The sequence below is a fragment of the Pempheris klunzingeri genome, chromosome 3 (assembly GCF_042242105.1).
Source record: "Pempheris klunzingeri isolate RE-2024b chromosome 3, fPemKlu1.hap1, whole genome shotgun sequence".
Classification (NCBI taxonomy): domain Eukaryota; kingdom Metazoa; phylum Chordata; class Actinopteri; order Acropomatiformes; family Pempheridae; genus Pempheris; species Pempheris klunzingeri.
In genome coordinates this window covers 6,750,701-6,764,647 of record NC_092014.1, presented here as the reverse complement: position 1 = coordinate 6,764,647, position 13,947 = coordinate 6,750,701, and the positions used below count along the sequence as shown (strand labels likewise).

General features: G+C 43.4%; 2 protein-coding genes across 2 annotated transcripts in view; both read left to right on the top strand.

The window, feature by feature from the left end:
- Positions 1 to 3,951, top strand: part of LOC139225692 (protein sidekick-1-like) — a 213,790-nt gene extending 209,839 nt beyond the window's left edge. Inside the window, exons 43-46 of the mRNA XM_070856523.1 lie at positions 269 to 406; positions 1,986 to 2,106; positions 2,199 to 2,328; positions 3,137 to 3,951. Coding sequence (XP_070712624.1) covers positions 269 to 406; positions 1,986 to 2,106; positions 2,199 to 2,328; positions 3,137 to 3,442 — 695 coding nt within the window. The 3' untranslated portion in view covers positions 3,443 to 3,951. The remainder of the gene's footprint in view (positions 1 to 268; positions 407 to 1,985; positions 2,107 to 2,198; positions 2,329 to 3,136) is intronic.
- Positions 3,952 to 7,213: 3,262 nt separating this feature from the next.
- On the top strand, positions 7,214 to 13,705 carry LOC139198960 (zinc finger protein 585A-like). The gene is made up of 2 exons (XM_070827956.1): positions 7,214 to 7,280; positions 10,377 to 13,705. Exon 2 carries the CDS (start codon positions 10,521 to 10,523, stop codon positions 13,635 to 13,637), a length of 3,117 nt encoding a protein of 1,038 aa, XP_070684057.1. The 5' UTR covers positions 7,214 to 7,280; positions 10,377 to 10,520; the 3' UTR covers positions 13,638 to 13,705.
- Positions 13,706 to 13,947: the final 242 nt, after the last annotated feature.

Genomic DNA, 13,947 nt, shown 5'->3' with positions numbered 1-13,947 from the left:
AAAGTCACACAACTACAACTATGCTTATATTAAGTATGAGTCCATTTTTTTCCTGTCTTTGGCACAAATTCAGATATTTATAAATTTATAAATTGAGTAAGTGATTAAAAGTCAATACAGACAACTATTCAGCTTCCCCTCTCTTACCAAAGAAACTGATCCGAGGATGTTTTCTGGTCCTATGGGACAAACCGAGTCATCAGTGTAAACTAAAGCAAAAGAAAAGGTGATATATCTCCCTCATATGTGGCCCTGTCACTGTCTGCAGCGCTGTCGGAGCGTCCGTTCTATGAGGAGTGGTGGTTCCTGCTGGTCATGGCTCTGGTGGGACTCATCCTCATTCTGGTGCTGGTCTTCACTCTGCTGCTGCACGGACACAGCACCAAGTACAAAGCCTGCGGCACAGGTCTGTGTCTCTGACGGTTATGCTTTACAGGGTGACCCAGCGCTGACATCCATTCAGCAGTGTGGGAACCTGGAGAATGTCATTGAACAAAGATAATTGTTTGCTGACATGTAATATTTTTTTGAGGATGTTTGTTTTTCTAATATCAGACACACGGTTCTATTCACCGTCAGTAGGCTCATCACATGTACAATGAACTGATCTATTACAACATACTCCACTTTTTGTGATTCTAAAAGGTGGGACATGCATCAGTTCTCTTGTACTGTTTGTAGAGCAAAATCGCCTCCAGTAGTGTGTGCCTGCGGGACTAGTGCCACCTGTGAGGCCGTATGGGAGAGGAAAACAAGGTCAGCCTTGTTCCTTCAGGGCAAACAGCACCCTGAGGCATCTCAGGAAAAATTATCTCCCTGAAGCACCACTCTAGAGTTTTGAATATAGCTTTAGATGAATGCTGAAAATAAGCTTTTAACTCGAGTTTATAGTATTAATTTAGGTAATACTTGCTATACAAAAAACAGCTCACAACTATGAGCTTACAACTTACATTTAACTGGACTAGCCAATCCAAAATGAGATTTGATTTAACTGCAATGAGATGTTCTAAGAACAGACAAAGTTTGAATTCAGTTATTGTCCATTTATCAGCAGCGTACTCTATAAGGCCTAAAGCTCCAAATTTGCAAAATGCTAAATTTGCAGTTCTCATTTCTGTTATTTTAACTAAAGCCCTGTTCAGATTCACTCTTCCATAAAAAGATCCCTCAAAATCACTCTTTTCCAAGGTTTTCACACTCAAAGCTGGGCTGCTCTATTATATTAGGAAACAGAGGAATCAGCATAGTCAGAGTTTCTCTCAAGGATGCTCACTAACATTTGAAGGACGAACTCCCTCCTCAACGGGACAGACAAAATGTCCATTTGTCTGATGTGGTGTTCAGCAACTCTTCCAAAGCTTTGATTCGTCCTGTTTCCATCTGAGGTTCTTCTCCTCTCAGGCCTCCTGTGATGTTCTCAGTTGTGGGCGCAGCAGTTTGTGTGCATGCCAACATCTGTAATACAAAGTTAGCCCGACAAGTGCGGGTTACATCAGGACAGCTGTTAATCTGAGTTGCCACGGAAACCTTGGCACAACCTCTGGGCAGTGGAGCGATTACACAGAGAGAGAGAGGGGGGGGGGGGTGCTGGAGGGGAAAGAGTGCAGGCAGGACATGGACATAAACAAGAGGGAAGAATCAACTGGAGTCAGCGGGCAACAGCAAATTAAGATTTTGACATTGTCTCCTTTATTGTTCCATCTTTTATGGTTATTGGTGGATAAATTACGATGGCATTCTGTGTGGTTATAGCCTGAGCACCAAATTATGCATCCTATTTTAATTTGCCTCTCACTCTCAGGCCTGATAGGTAGCTGAATAGACAATGAATAAAACATGAGGCTGCACATAAACTTACTGTACAGAGGAACTAAGGAACAAAAACTTCTTAGCCGCTGTCCCATACAAGTGACTGAGCCGCTTTGACTTTTAGGATTCGTCTGAACTGATTCCATGTGATACCTTTTACCCCCCCCCCCCAGGGAAGCACGTGTCCACAGCAGAGGAGTCAGTAACACTGGACAACGGAGGTTTCACTGCCCTGGAGCTCAACAGCAGAACGCTCAACACCAAGAACTCCTTCCTGAAAAAGAACGGGACCAGGTGTGCACTCACTCATTTACACACACACACACACACATTCCTGGATTTGTTTACATGTTTTATTCATTGTTAGTGTGTGTGTGTGTGTCCAGGTCTCCTCCCAGGCCCAGTCCAGGCGGTCTTCACTACTCTGATGAGGACATCTGCAACAACTATAATGGAGCTGTGCTCACTGAGAGCACCACACTCACTGAGAAGCCCACGGAGGTCTCTGAGTCAGAGGTAGCTCTCTCTTTCTCTTTCTCTGTCCGTCTTTATAGGCCTGATAGGAAACACACCTGTCACTTGGCATCCTGGTAGTTATGTAGTTGAGACGCATACCATGTAACTGTGATAATAGTACAGTACATCTATACAAAAGTAGGACTTAAACACACCACAAACGGGACGCTCTGATAGTATAACAACCCTGTCTTTGAAATCTCAGGGTCATTGGCCACTGGCTTTTGAATTAAGGCAAAGATGCCACAAACATTCACACACAATAAATATTAGCACCAGAAATCAACAAATAATCACAGAAAGTCCTTGTTTTTGGTGGATTTTTCTTGGTTTCATGTGTTATTATTTCAGACTCATTCATTTTGGATAGAAATGTTCTTAAAGTATAAATTCAGGTCCTTGTACTGTACTTTTGTTGTCAGCATGTGGCCTCGCTTGTAGAAAAAGAAAAGAAAAAGGGTTAAGAGGTGGAGGTGAAAAAGAAAAGAGAAATGGTACTAAAATTTATGAGCTTTCTCCAACCTTCTGCCTGCACAGCGGATTCAGCCTGCTGAATTGGCCAAATAGCAGCTAATAATGGCTTAGAAGCACCATCTAAGGAGTATACCATGTAATCTCAGCATATTTGGTTCAATTCCAACCTTTCCCCATGTTTTCTCATCCGTCGCTACTGTCAAATAAACCCTAAACTACAGGGAATGGTCAGCCTCAGACGCTTTAGGCCACTAAAATCCTCCCACCTGTTAATGTGTCTGTCTCTCTCTTATAAACTGTCCCAGTCTAACAGCTGCTGTGTGTTTGTTTCAAGTTAACGGACAGCGACTACGAGGACGAGCAGCCCAAGCACTCCTTCGTCAACCACTACATGAGCGACCCCACCTACTATAACTCCTGGAAGCGGCAGCCCAAAGGCCTTAAAGGGATCGGCGCCCCCTTCGGCTACGAGGAGTGCGCCACTGCAGACACAGAGCCCTACTACCAGACCGTGGTCACCCAGCACAGCACAGGAGGCGCGTACACACCCACAGGGCAGCCTGCGCACACACACGTCAACCCCAACACCAACCCGCCGGGGTCCCGCACCCCCGTGACGGGATTCTCCTCATTCGTTTGACTCTAGAGACAAAACCTGCACAAAATGATACACACACACGTACACAAAATGAAGGAGGCGGGGGGCGGTGTGTGTTTGGACTAAAGGAGACAGAGTCGGCGGCTTTTGGAGGAGAGGGGAGGACGAGGCGAGGAGACGTGGGACGGACTGGTGACGAAACAGCCCCTCATGCCCCAAAGAACTAAACCTACACTTCTCACTCGCCTTCTCCCCTCGTTCACAAAGATCCTCACTGTGTCGACGAGTGTGTGTGTTGCTCTCCTACTCTTTTACGCCTCTGTGTCACTGTGCTTACACACACAGTTACTGTTCTTGTTTCCACTCACACACACACACACACACACACACACAATCACACCGGCATATTCCAACGAGAGCTAAGAGCAATGGCTACATGAGTCTGTTTGTGTAAATGTCGAGGAGAGAACCTCAAGCAGGAATTTCTGCACAACGCTTCTTATCCGTCTCCTGTATTTACACACAAGTGCACAAATACACACACATGCACTCGCTGATGCGTCATTTCAGCATCTCCCACCCTCCCACCGGGAGAGAAGGAACGTCAAGGTTGAGAAGAATTCTTACAAGACGGCACAGAAGGGAGCAGCTATTGTCGACAAACTGGTTCATGTACACAAACACAGAGCTCTCAGCTTTAAAATACCACCACTCAAAGGAAAAGAAAAAAATAACAATCAATAATCACAGTTTTTGAACTTGATAAAGGACGGAGAGCAGGTGTGGGCGGGTGTTCTTCAGAACGTAAGGGATTATCAGTGAGAGTGTTTTGTGGTTTCTGAGAGCGATATGTGATGTTCTGGTTTTGGGTTGGACTCTATGAAAATCATGTTTTTTACTGTCTAATGCCTGTTGTCAACCCCCCTTATACCACAGCCTCCCAAGCCATAATGCTTGCACTGACCAGAGCCCCTCACATTTCATCTTAAATCTGTTGAAATTAGCTTTTTTTTTTTTTTTTTTTTTTTTTTTACAAGTTTGAGTTTATGTGTTTTACACACATGCGTGCGTGTGTGTAAATGGCTCTATGTTCAGTAGAGGCCTGTTTATCCGTCTCTGTGGTTCACTGCTAAGCAAAGCGTGCCATTGTATGTATGTTTGTATTTTTAAGATGGATTTTGTACAGGGAAAGCATTTTTACTTACTGTTTTGGGTAGTTCGGCCCAGTTTGGGTAACCCAAAGCAAGCAGTGAAACAGCACTGGAGCAAGTCTTCAGCCACACAGGGAAAAGAAGGAGACAGAGTCAAGATCGTCGGACAAGAATCATTAAAAGGAAGCTGCAGTGAGTGAGTTTGGAACAAGATTACAGGATATTTTAGAGAATCATGCTTGTTCAAAGCGAGTGTGATTGAACTTTGAATCATAAGGCCCCACTACCTGCGCCGCGGCCTCAACGCCAGCTGCCAGGCTGACACACACGTGTACTTTGTACCTCGATTCCAGCCCAACGAAAATTATCTGTAAGTTTTGCTCATGTATAATTTAAAGATCCTCCTCCCTCCCAGCCAGCCAGCAGCCTCCCTCACTCTGTCACGCTTGTTTTGAGTCCCATACAGTGTGTGAATAAATGGTCATTGTTTAACAGTGTGTCTTTGTGGTCTGTTTTAGCACTGGGACGGTGAACACGTCTGTTTGGATCATCCTCTACATTACATCAACTGAATTAAAGATGCACCTTAACATGTTGTTACAGCCTCTGTGACCCTGAACTGTCTCACTGAACTCCTTTTAACCAGGCCTGTGAGCAGTGTTCGTGTTTTTATTAAGGTGGTAACAGGAGGGAAGGACCGGAGCTTTATCAGCTGTTGTCTATTAATTATTATCTGTCAGCGTTTCATTGCACTGCTCAGTGTGTGAAAGGCCTGTGTGACACTTTTCCCTGAATTAAGATGAGCATTTGCGGAAACTGATGGCAGCAGATTATTAAGTTCAATTATCAAGCAATTACGTGAGAGATAATTCAGCAAAAGCAACACGCACTTGTTACTACTAGCGAAGGTGTTCACACGTTATCAAATTAAGGGTTGTTTCACACCAGCCCCTTTTCATCCACTGTTTTCCCTCCTAGGAGAGTAATTTCACCCTCCTAGGAGGGTAATTGCACCCTGTTGTGAAAGGTGTGTGTTTGTGGCCATGCCAATTGGCTCCAAATGGCTTCACAGATTTGATGGACAGATGAGTCAAAAGACAGCTGGTTCAGGCCAATTGGAACACTAAGTAACACTTAGTTTAGTCCACAAGGGCTCCTGATTTGCCATGATGGTCAAGTGTTTGCAAGAGTGAGTGTGTGGGTGTGTGTATGTGAACGCATGAACCGCGTACATGGATGCATTAGTGCATGTGGTCGCAGCAATTGTAAATTTGTGCTGTTTTATTTGTGCAGGTTTTGATCGATTTGTCCCTGAGATTTTTGCCGCTGCTCCAACACAACGGAGGTAAGTGGAATTCAATTTGTGGTGCTCAAAGTGTTGAAAATTAGTTTGAAGTGTTTCTCTCTGTGCTACATGCAGCATTTCTGCATGTGTCATCGAAAAAAAGGTGAAGATGTTTCCTTCATGTGCTTGTGTTCCGTCTATTTGCACGTTTTCTGAGCTTGCAGTGCGTCTACCTGTCAGGGCCAACGTACAATTGGCTGTGCAGCAATAAAACAGAAACACAAGAGGCACATAAATACATCATAGAAATACCAAGGAGACAGGGAAAGACAAAACTTTTCCTCTCCTTGTTAAAACTGTTTTAATAATATGTAATTGTGAATGAACATTTAATATCAAACAATATTTAGAATTCAGGTTCTTTTTTTGTAATTTGTGGCTCAGCTTTCTAATAACTGACATAATCAGCCGAATAATCACAGACACTGATGGAAGTTGTCAGTGCACGTGTAATTAAATGTAATGTGATTATATTAATCATATTTCATGATTTTCATTCTAGCTATTTAGGAGATGACAAGGTTCAGCCTAAGGAAACCTTAATGAGGAGAATTTTTTTACTCATTTTTTCATTCATTTGACAGTAGTAACAAATTACTTTGCTATGTAGAGCACATAGAATACAATGCATTGTTTCGGAGTCCATTAAACTCCCTGACAGTGTTGCCTGTATTATAATTCACATTACAACAACTTTACCTCAAGCAGCAGCAACATAAAACAACACTGTTTATGAATTAATGCATCTCTAATGATAATCCAATAATATGATAAATACTGACAGGCATCATTCTGCAGCATGCTGACCCAATCAGTACTTTTGATAAAAACCTATTTTCACCTTTTTATATATATTTGTATTTTAATCTATGTTTATATCTTGAATAAAAAGGTTCACGCACACCTGACGTTTTTTGTGGACAGGAGAAAATGTCCAAAAGCAAGAGAGGGAAAAGGAAAACTCACGCACACTTGTAAAAACCTTTATTGTAAATAAAACGTTTCGGTCCTTACTTTTACATTTTGATGTTACTGTGTAGTGTTTTTACAGGTTTGGTGGTGTGATGTGTCTCCTGGCCGGCAGGGGGCGCTGTGGTGCGGACTAACTCTCCTCTGGGGGGTGACGGACAGTCGTGGTGTCCGGAAGTTGTTGTGCTGTCAGCATGGCGGATATATTTTTCACTTGACGCTTTGCTTTAATGTGTTGACTGTAACATCGTCAGGCTGTTTCTCGCTAGTTTATCCCGCAGAGCCGCTGTGAGCTGAATGTCTGGACACCTGCGGCTGTTATCACCTTGTTTACACCCTCCCTCCCTCCTTCCCTCCGTCCGTCCGTCCGTCCGTCCGCACACACACGTCGTGACTTGTGCCCCACTTTGGTTTGGTGAGTTTTGGTCTCCTCCTCCTTTATTATTATTGCTTAATACTCATCTCAGTGCTGCTTCTTCCCTGCGTTGGTGTCTGCAGTCAGTCAGTCAGTCAGTCAGTCAGTCAATCAATCAGTCAGTCTGTCTGTCTGTCTGTCTCACACTGACCCGTTCACTAACAGCGTCCGTGTAGCTTGTGGTTGAGTTTATGTTATTTTATTTCATTTATTCCAGTTTATGGTGTTTTTCTTCCAGTTGGCAGAAACAAAAGACCACAAGGCAAAAACGGCTCAACCCACAATAAACATTTCTCATCCCAGACTAACATAGTAACCGGCTAATCTCTTAGTCAGATTTAAGAACCAAAATCATGATGTAAAAGTCATTTAACATCCTACTGAAGTACAACTACAGAGGTTTTATCAGCTAAATGTTATAGAGTCCAGTCTCACAAATGTATTTCAGGATTTGTACACAAGTGACTCCACATAAATGTTTTCACAAGCTTTATCTTATAATATGTGGATTTGTTTTTCATTCATATACAATCAAAACTGTTTTTGTGTCACAAGATAAAGATAAAGTTTGTGAAAACATTTCTGATGCGCACACAAACATTTCTTAGTTTACATAAATGTTGTAGAAATTCACAAATGTGTAAGGGATGATGCTGGACGAGGTGTCCGTTATCAGGAATCAATAGACAGCGTGGAGGCAGACTGCATCCCTGTTGCCATGGTTACTCATTTTATGTAGACAACACGTTGACAGATAGTGAACAGATAGTTTGACTATACTTAACTACTAAGCAGGTGTCCTATAAGTAAAGTGTCTGAGGGTGTGAGAGAGGTATTAATGGCCATCAGATGGTTGTTTGTGCAGACTGTGGAGTGTCTAATAATGACATTCCTCCATTTATTTTGGTTTGTCTTTTGCACACAGCTCCCTCCTTAGAATTTAAAATATAATTTTCACCATAGTTTTAAAATCCCTGAATGTCAGTTTAAAGGAGAGTGTAACGCATGTAGGCTAGGCAGGTGGTGACTACGGCTACAATAGCTGCAACAGAAGACTTTTAAACAGAAGTTCTTTTAAAGGAGCCTGGGATGTAAATGAATGGGTCGAACAGCAGTGCAATTTAAGTGTGTGTATTAGTGAAAATATTTACATGGAAAAGGAACAATCAATACAAACAATGCTCCATTCAAGGATGGGTTACCCAAAAAAAAAAAATCAATACTCAATTACAATTAATTGCAAAGTGCAATAGTTTTCAAATGTTCACAAATAAGTTCTCAAAAAAAAATTCAGTTCATGTCCTTGGAAACCAAAAAAATGTAATCCTGAGAGGTTCCTTCACGAACCAGTTTGAGTCAGTTTGTTTCCTACCAGTTCTAGCTCGCCAAGTTGAGTTGAGATGTGGTGTTCATTCCTCGAAAAAAAAAACCTGACCTAAAAAAGGTCAAAAATACACATAATTATTCCATTCAAAATATCAAATAAATAAAGTTAATGTATGCATAAACATACAAGCTAAAAAGTGCACTTTCAAAAGACTCACCCGTGAGCGACGGTTTAACATGCAAAAATTCCAAATGCTTCATGCCAAAGTTTGAGACGCCGACCTTACCCCGCCACAGCCACAGTGGAGACTAAGGAGGAAGTGACTCGACTCTGTGATCCGTGACTTTACGGAGGTCAAGGGGTTAGAGGTCACAGGGCAAATAAAAAATTAGAATAAAAAAATAAAATTAACCAAATGCGGGTTACAAGAGGGTCAGTTACATTTTGTATTCTTCTTATAGACAATAATCCCACGAACAACTCAACACTAATAATGAATTGATCAGACTAAGTAAACACTCAACTGCCAGAGGAAATAAAGCCTGATAAATCTTATTCCTCTCTTCCATTGAGCTCCATTGTTCTCCAGAATCTAAAAACTGGGTAACATGTTACCTGAACATAGAAACCTCCAGCAGGGAGCACTTTGTGAGCACACACACACAAACAGATGACACCGCTGCAACTCCATCCAGGAGAAACACCGGCAGCATTACATGGAAACACTCAAGTACTCAGTGTCACAAAATTGTACTTAAAGACGGCACTTGAGTAAATGTATCACTGCAAACATGAGTAGTGATATTTGTTGAATATTTTCCCCTCAACCAACATTGTGGTTCTGTGAGGTAACGTCCTGATCTCGCACTACTTGTTTATTTTCCAAAAGTCAGAGTCTGTCGGGTCAGTGACCTCAGCTGCTTTTTCCATTAAGCTGTTTGATGCAGGTTTGGAAAATGTGAATTCAGGCAAATTTGAACAAGTTTTGAATTCTGGTTGTACTTGCCTGTCATGAAGGAGCTTTGTTTATTGATAATCAATGAAAAACTGTTTTAAATTCTTTCCAAACTGTGAGTCTTAACACAAAAGAGATGCAAAACTTCTGCCCATGCTGTAGACTTGACATATAATTTTTTCTGTTTTATTTATCTGCCAGCTTATACATCACATGACATTGTACTGCAGACTAAAAGTTTGGATGTGTCGGGCTCTGCCGCATCAGTTTCGATCATTCTACCCATCATTTCCCCACATTTATATGGATGTGCTTCAAGTTTACTTTTCCAGAGAGGCGTTGGTGTTATTTAGCCAACCCTCATTGATATGAATGGACAAAATCTTAGTATAACACACTACAATTCAACACCACCACAAACTACATCGTCTAAACTGAAAACACAGTAAAATCACCAGCTCTCTATAACAGTTTCAGCAAAAACTGAGCATTGTAACTTTCATGAAGGAGGGGTAGCTGAGGCTCAGCTCAGTGTGAGTGAGTGTGAATGATTAGTTTCCTCCTGATGTCAGGTTAGTGTGGTGAATGTAATGTTACGAAGCTTTGAGTGGTCAAAAAGACTAGAAAGGTGGTATATATTTACAGCAACTCTTTCAGTTTGTTTTTTCATTGAGCTGACCATTTACCATTTACTGCAGAGCTGTTGCACTAAACTGCTTTAGTTCTAGCGAGGTGCACCTAATAAACTGTGTATATTTCAGCGTGTATATTTCAATGTTATATATTTGTATATTTGTGTTTGTTTCTTCCACAGTTTTGATGGACTGATCTGAGTGAGATGAAGCATCCGGAGCCTGAACACGGACCAAAGAGGGTGAACATGTTAATTCAGTGACTCGTACTTGAGTCAAAGAAATAAAATTTGCCTCGTTAATAAAAAAAAAAAAAAAAAACAGCGATGGGTGAAGTGACTGAAGAAGTAGATGAGGAGGTGATGAAACAGGACTTCTCCTCAGAGCCACTCCCACAGCCATTACTGATAATCCTCTCCCCACCTCCGCCTTTCTTGCCTGTCCCTGGTGAACCAACCATGTTTTGGCATAAGTGGCTGAGAGCCTTTGAACACTACATTGAAGCAATCGGTGAAAACGAGCTCATCGACTCGAGTAAGCGTTTGCTCTTACAGAACTGCCTTGGCCCAGAAGGCCAGCGAATCTTCACAACACTGATCCAGAGCGAAACCACGTACGCAGAGGCCATCTCAGCGCTGACTGTTTACTTCACCTCCGATCACACCTCTCAGATGTACCGCCTTAAATTTCATCAGAGGGCTCAGCTGCCTGGAGAGACTGTCGTTCAGTTTGTGTCTGCGTTAGAACAACTGCTGAGGCCTTGCAACTATGGAGACTTACAAGACAAACTTATTTTGGATCAGCTGATCGAGAATACAAACTGCCCACAGGTCAAAGAGTCGCTGCTGTCGGAGCGGGAAACTCTAACCTTGAAAAAAGCATTAGTTATTGGTAAAGAGGTTGAATCTGCTTTAAGTGAATCTGAACTGCTTGGTATTCACGAGGTCAGCGTGGACATTGGAGATTTAGACCCTCCTGTTCAAACAAAGGCCAAAAGAGGGCGGCCCCGGCGTGGGGAGAGAAGGGCGAAACACAAAACAAAACCACACTTGACTAAAACCCCAACAAAATCATGTAGATACAAAGATAATTACTATTACGACAATGATAAGCTGTATTATAGTGATAATGATGAAGGTATGTCCCAGAGGGCCGACGAGATTAATCTGGATTGTGATAAAGTCAGCAATAAAGCAGGTGATGATGAAGATGATGATGATGATGATGGGCCCTTATCGTCATCATCACAAGGGATGGGAGAGTGCAACAAAGCTAGTGACGATGAAGACTTTGTTGATTCTTCGGCTAAACTAAAAGGCCCCCACTGTCCCATCTGCATCGATAGGCGTTTCAGAGATGCAAACAAGCTGGCCAGACACATGAGGACGCACACGAAGGAGAAACCGTTCAGCTGCCCCATCTGTGCCTTGACCTTCAGTCAGTCCTACCACATGACGCGGCACCTGAGGAACCAGCATGGCGCGGGCCCTCACGTCTGCTCCACGTGTGGCAAAAGTTTAGGGAGCTTTGCGGAGCTTCAAAGTCACAAGAGGACACATGTGCCACAAGTTCTGTCATGTCCCGACTGTCGTGAGAAATTTACCGACAATGGTGCGTTTTCCAGGCATACTTTGTCACATGGCAAAGACCAGTCTACGCTGACAGAGGGACATAGTTCCCAGCATAGAGATGAATGGAAAAACCCAGAAATAATGGAATCATGTAACATTGATAATCATGAGAGCGATGATTGCGACGATAATGTTGCTGAGATTGATGCAGACTGTGACGATAATGATTCTCAGGATAAAGAATGTGAAATTAGCATAAAGTCCGAAGATGAGGACACCGATGAAGCCAAAGGTGAAGATGAAGGAAGTCAGAAAGAAAAGGCCGCCTCTAAAACTAAATCTAAAGGCCATTTCTGTCCCATCTGTGTCGGCAGGCGCTTCAGAGGACCAAACAAACTTGCCAGACACATGAGGACGCACACGAAGGAGAAACCGTTCAGCTGCCCGGTCTGCGCTATGACCTTTAGCCAGTCCTACCACATGACCAGACACCTGAGGAACCAGCACGGCTTGGGCCAGTACATCTGTGCTAAGTGTGGGAAAAGTTTAAGTAGCTGGCTGGAACTGAAAGCACACAAGAAGACTCATGCGGTTGAAGGCCTGACGTGTCTTTCATGTGATAAACAGTTCAAGGACAAGGCTGCACTTGTAAGTCACCTTAAATTACACAAGAAGGTCCAATCCAGCCCCCGAAGCCTCGTCTGCGGTGATTGCGGCAAAGTATTTGGTCGAATGTATCATTTGAAACGGCACATAGTGACCCACCGCAAAGCATCAAACGGCGAGTGTTACACCTGCCCTGATTGCCAGAAGAATTTCGCCTTCCCAGAGGATCTTAACAAACACATGGAGATTCATGTGAAAGAAAACAATGGCACTTGTCCGAAATGTAATGAAACCTTCAGTAGTCCAGAAGAACTGGAGGCGCACATGGGAGTTCATGAAAGGTCTTACACCTGTAACACGTGTGGGAAGAAATTTAAGGTTGAGTATGCGCTGAAGAAGCACGAGCAAGGCCACAAAGATGAGCAGTATTATTGTTCGTTGTGCCGCAAACGCTTCATCAAGCTCTCTCACTACAAGAGGCACATAATGGTCCACGACAGACGGGAGTCCAGATGTCCACACTGTGACAGCGTCTTTCTACAGTTAACGGCTTTGAAGTATCACCTGCGGACTCACACAGAAGAAAGACCGTACCAGTGCACCTGTTGTATCGAGACCTTTGAGGAGAAGGAAGATCTGGAGCAACACTGCCTCAAACACAGGAAGTTCAAGAGGGAGAGGCCGTACTCGTGCACTCGGTGCGACCACGCTTTCTCCACGCTAATCGAGCTGACGGAGCACATGAGCTTGCACGAGGGAGAGCAGCCGCTGAACTGCCCCGTCTGCGGCAGGACTTTCCTGAACAAGAACAAGCTGGAGAAGCACCTGAGCATCCACACGGGGGAGAGGCCTCACCTCTGCTCCATCTGCGGCAACGGCTTCCCCTCGGCCGCCAGCCTCAAGCTCCACGTGCACATCCACACCGGAGAGAAACCCTTCCAGTGCTCACAGTGCAGCAAGAGCTTCAGGTCGTCCAGCGGGCTGCGGCTGCACAGCAGGCAGCACATGGAGGTGCGGCCCAGCTACGAGTGTCCCGAGTGCGGCAGGACTTACGGTCGCATGACGGAGCTGAAGATGCACCAGCGCTATCACACGGGGGATAAACCGTACGCATGCACCTGCTGCAGCAAGCGCTTCATCAGTAAAGACAAACTGAATGTTCACATGAGGATACACACGGGAGAGAGGCCGTACTCCTGCCCTCACTGCGGCCAGACATTCACACAGACTGGGGACAGAAACAGACACATCAGTAAATACCATTAGTGAGATGCTATAATAACAGAACTCCTGTGAAGCTCCAGTTGTTGCTTTTGAATGACCATACCAGTGGTTTTGCATGTTTAGAGAGGTAAGCAGCATTAACAACAAATGATTTTGTTGTTAACGATTTGAAATATGTTGAAACCATAACAGATTTACGCTGCCAACTGTTCACATAATGAGATTATGTGAATTTTTTTTTTTTTTTTGTACAGAATATAGATATCCTCTGTTGTAGAGAAGAATGAAAACCCAAAACAACACCACAAAGTAAGGCCTTAAAGTGACAACCAATGTTCTGTCTATACCTCTC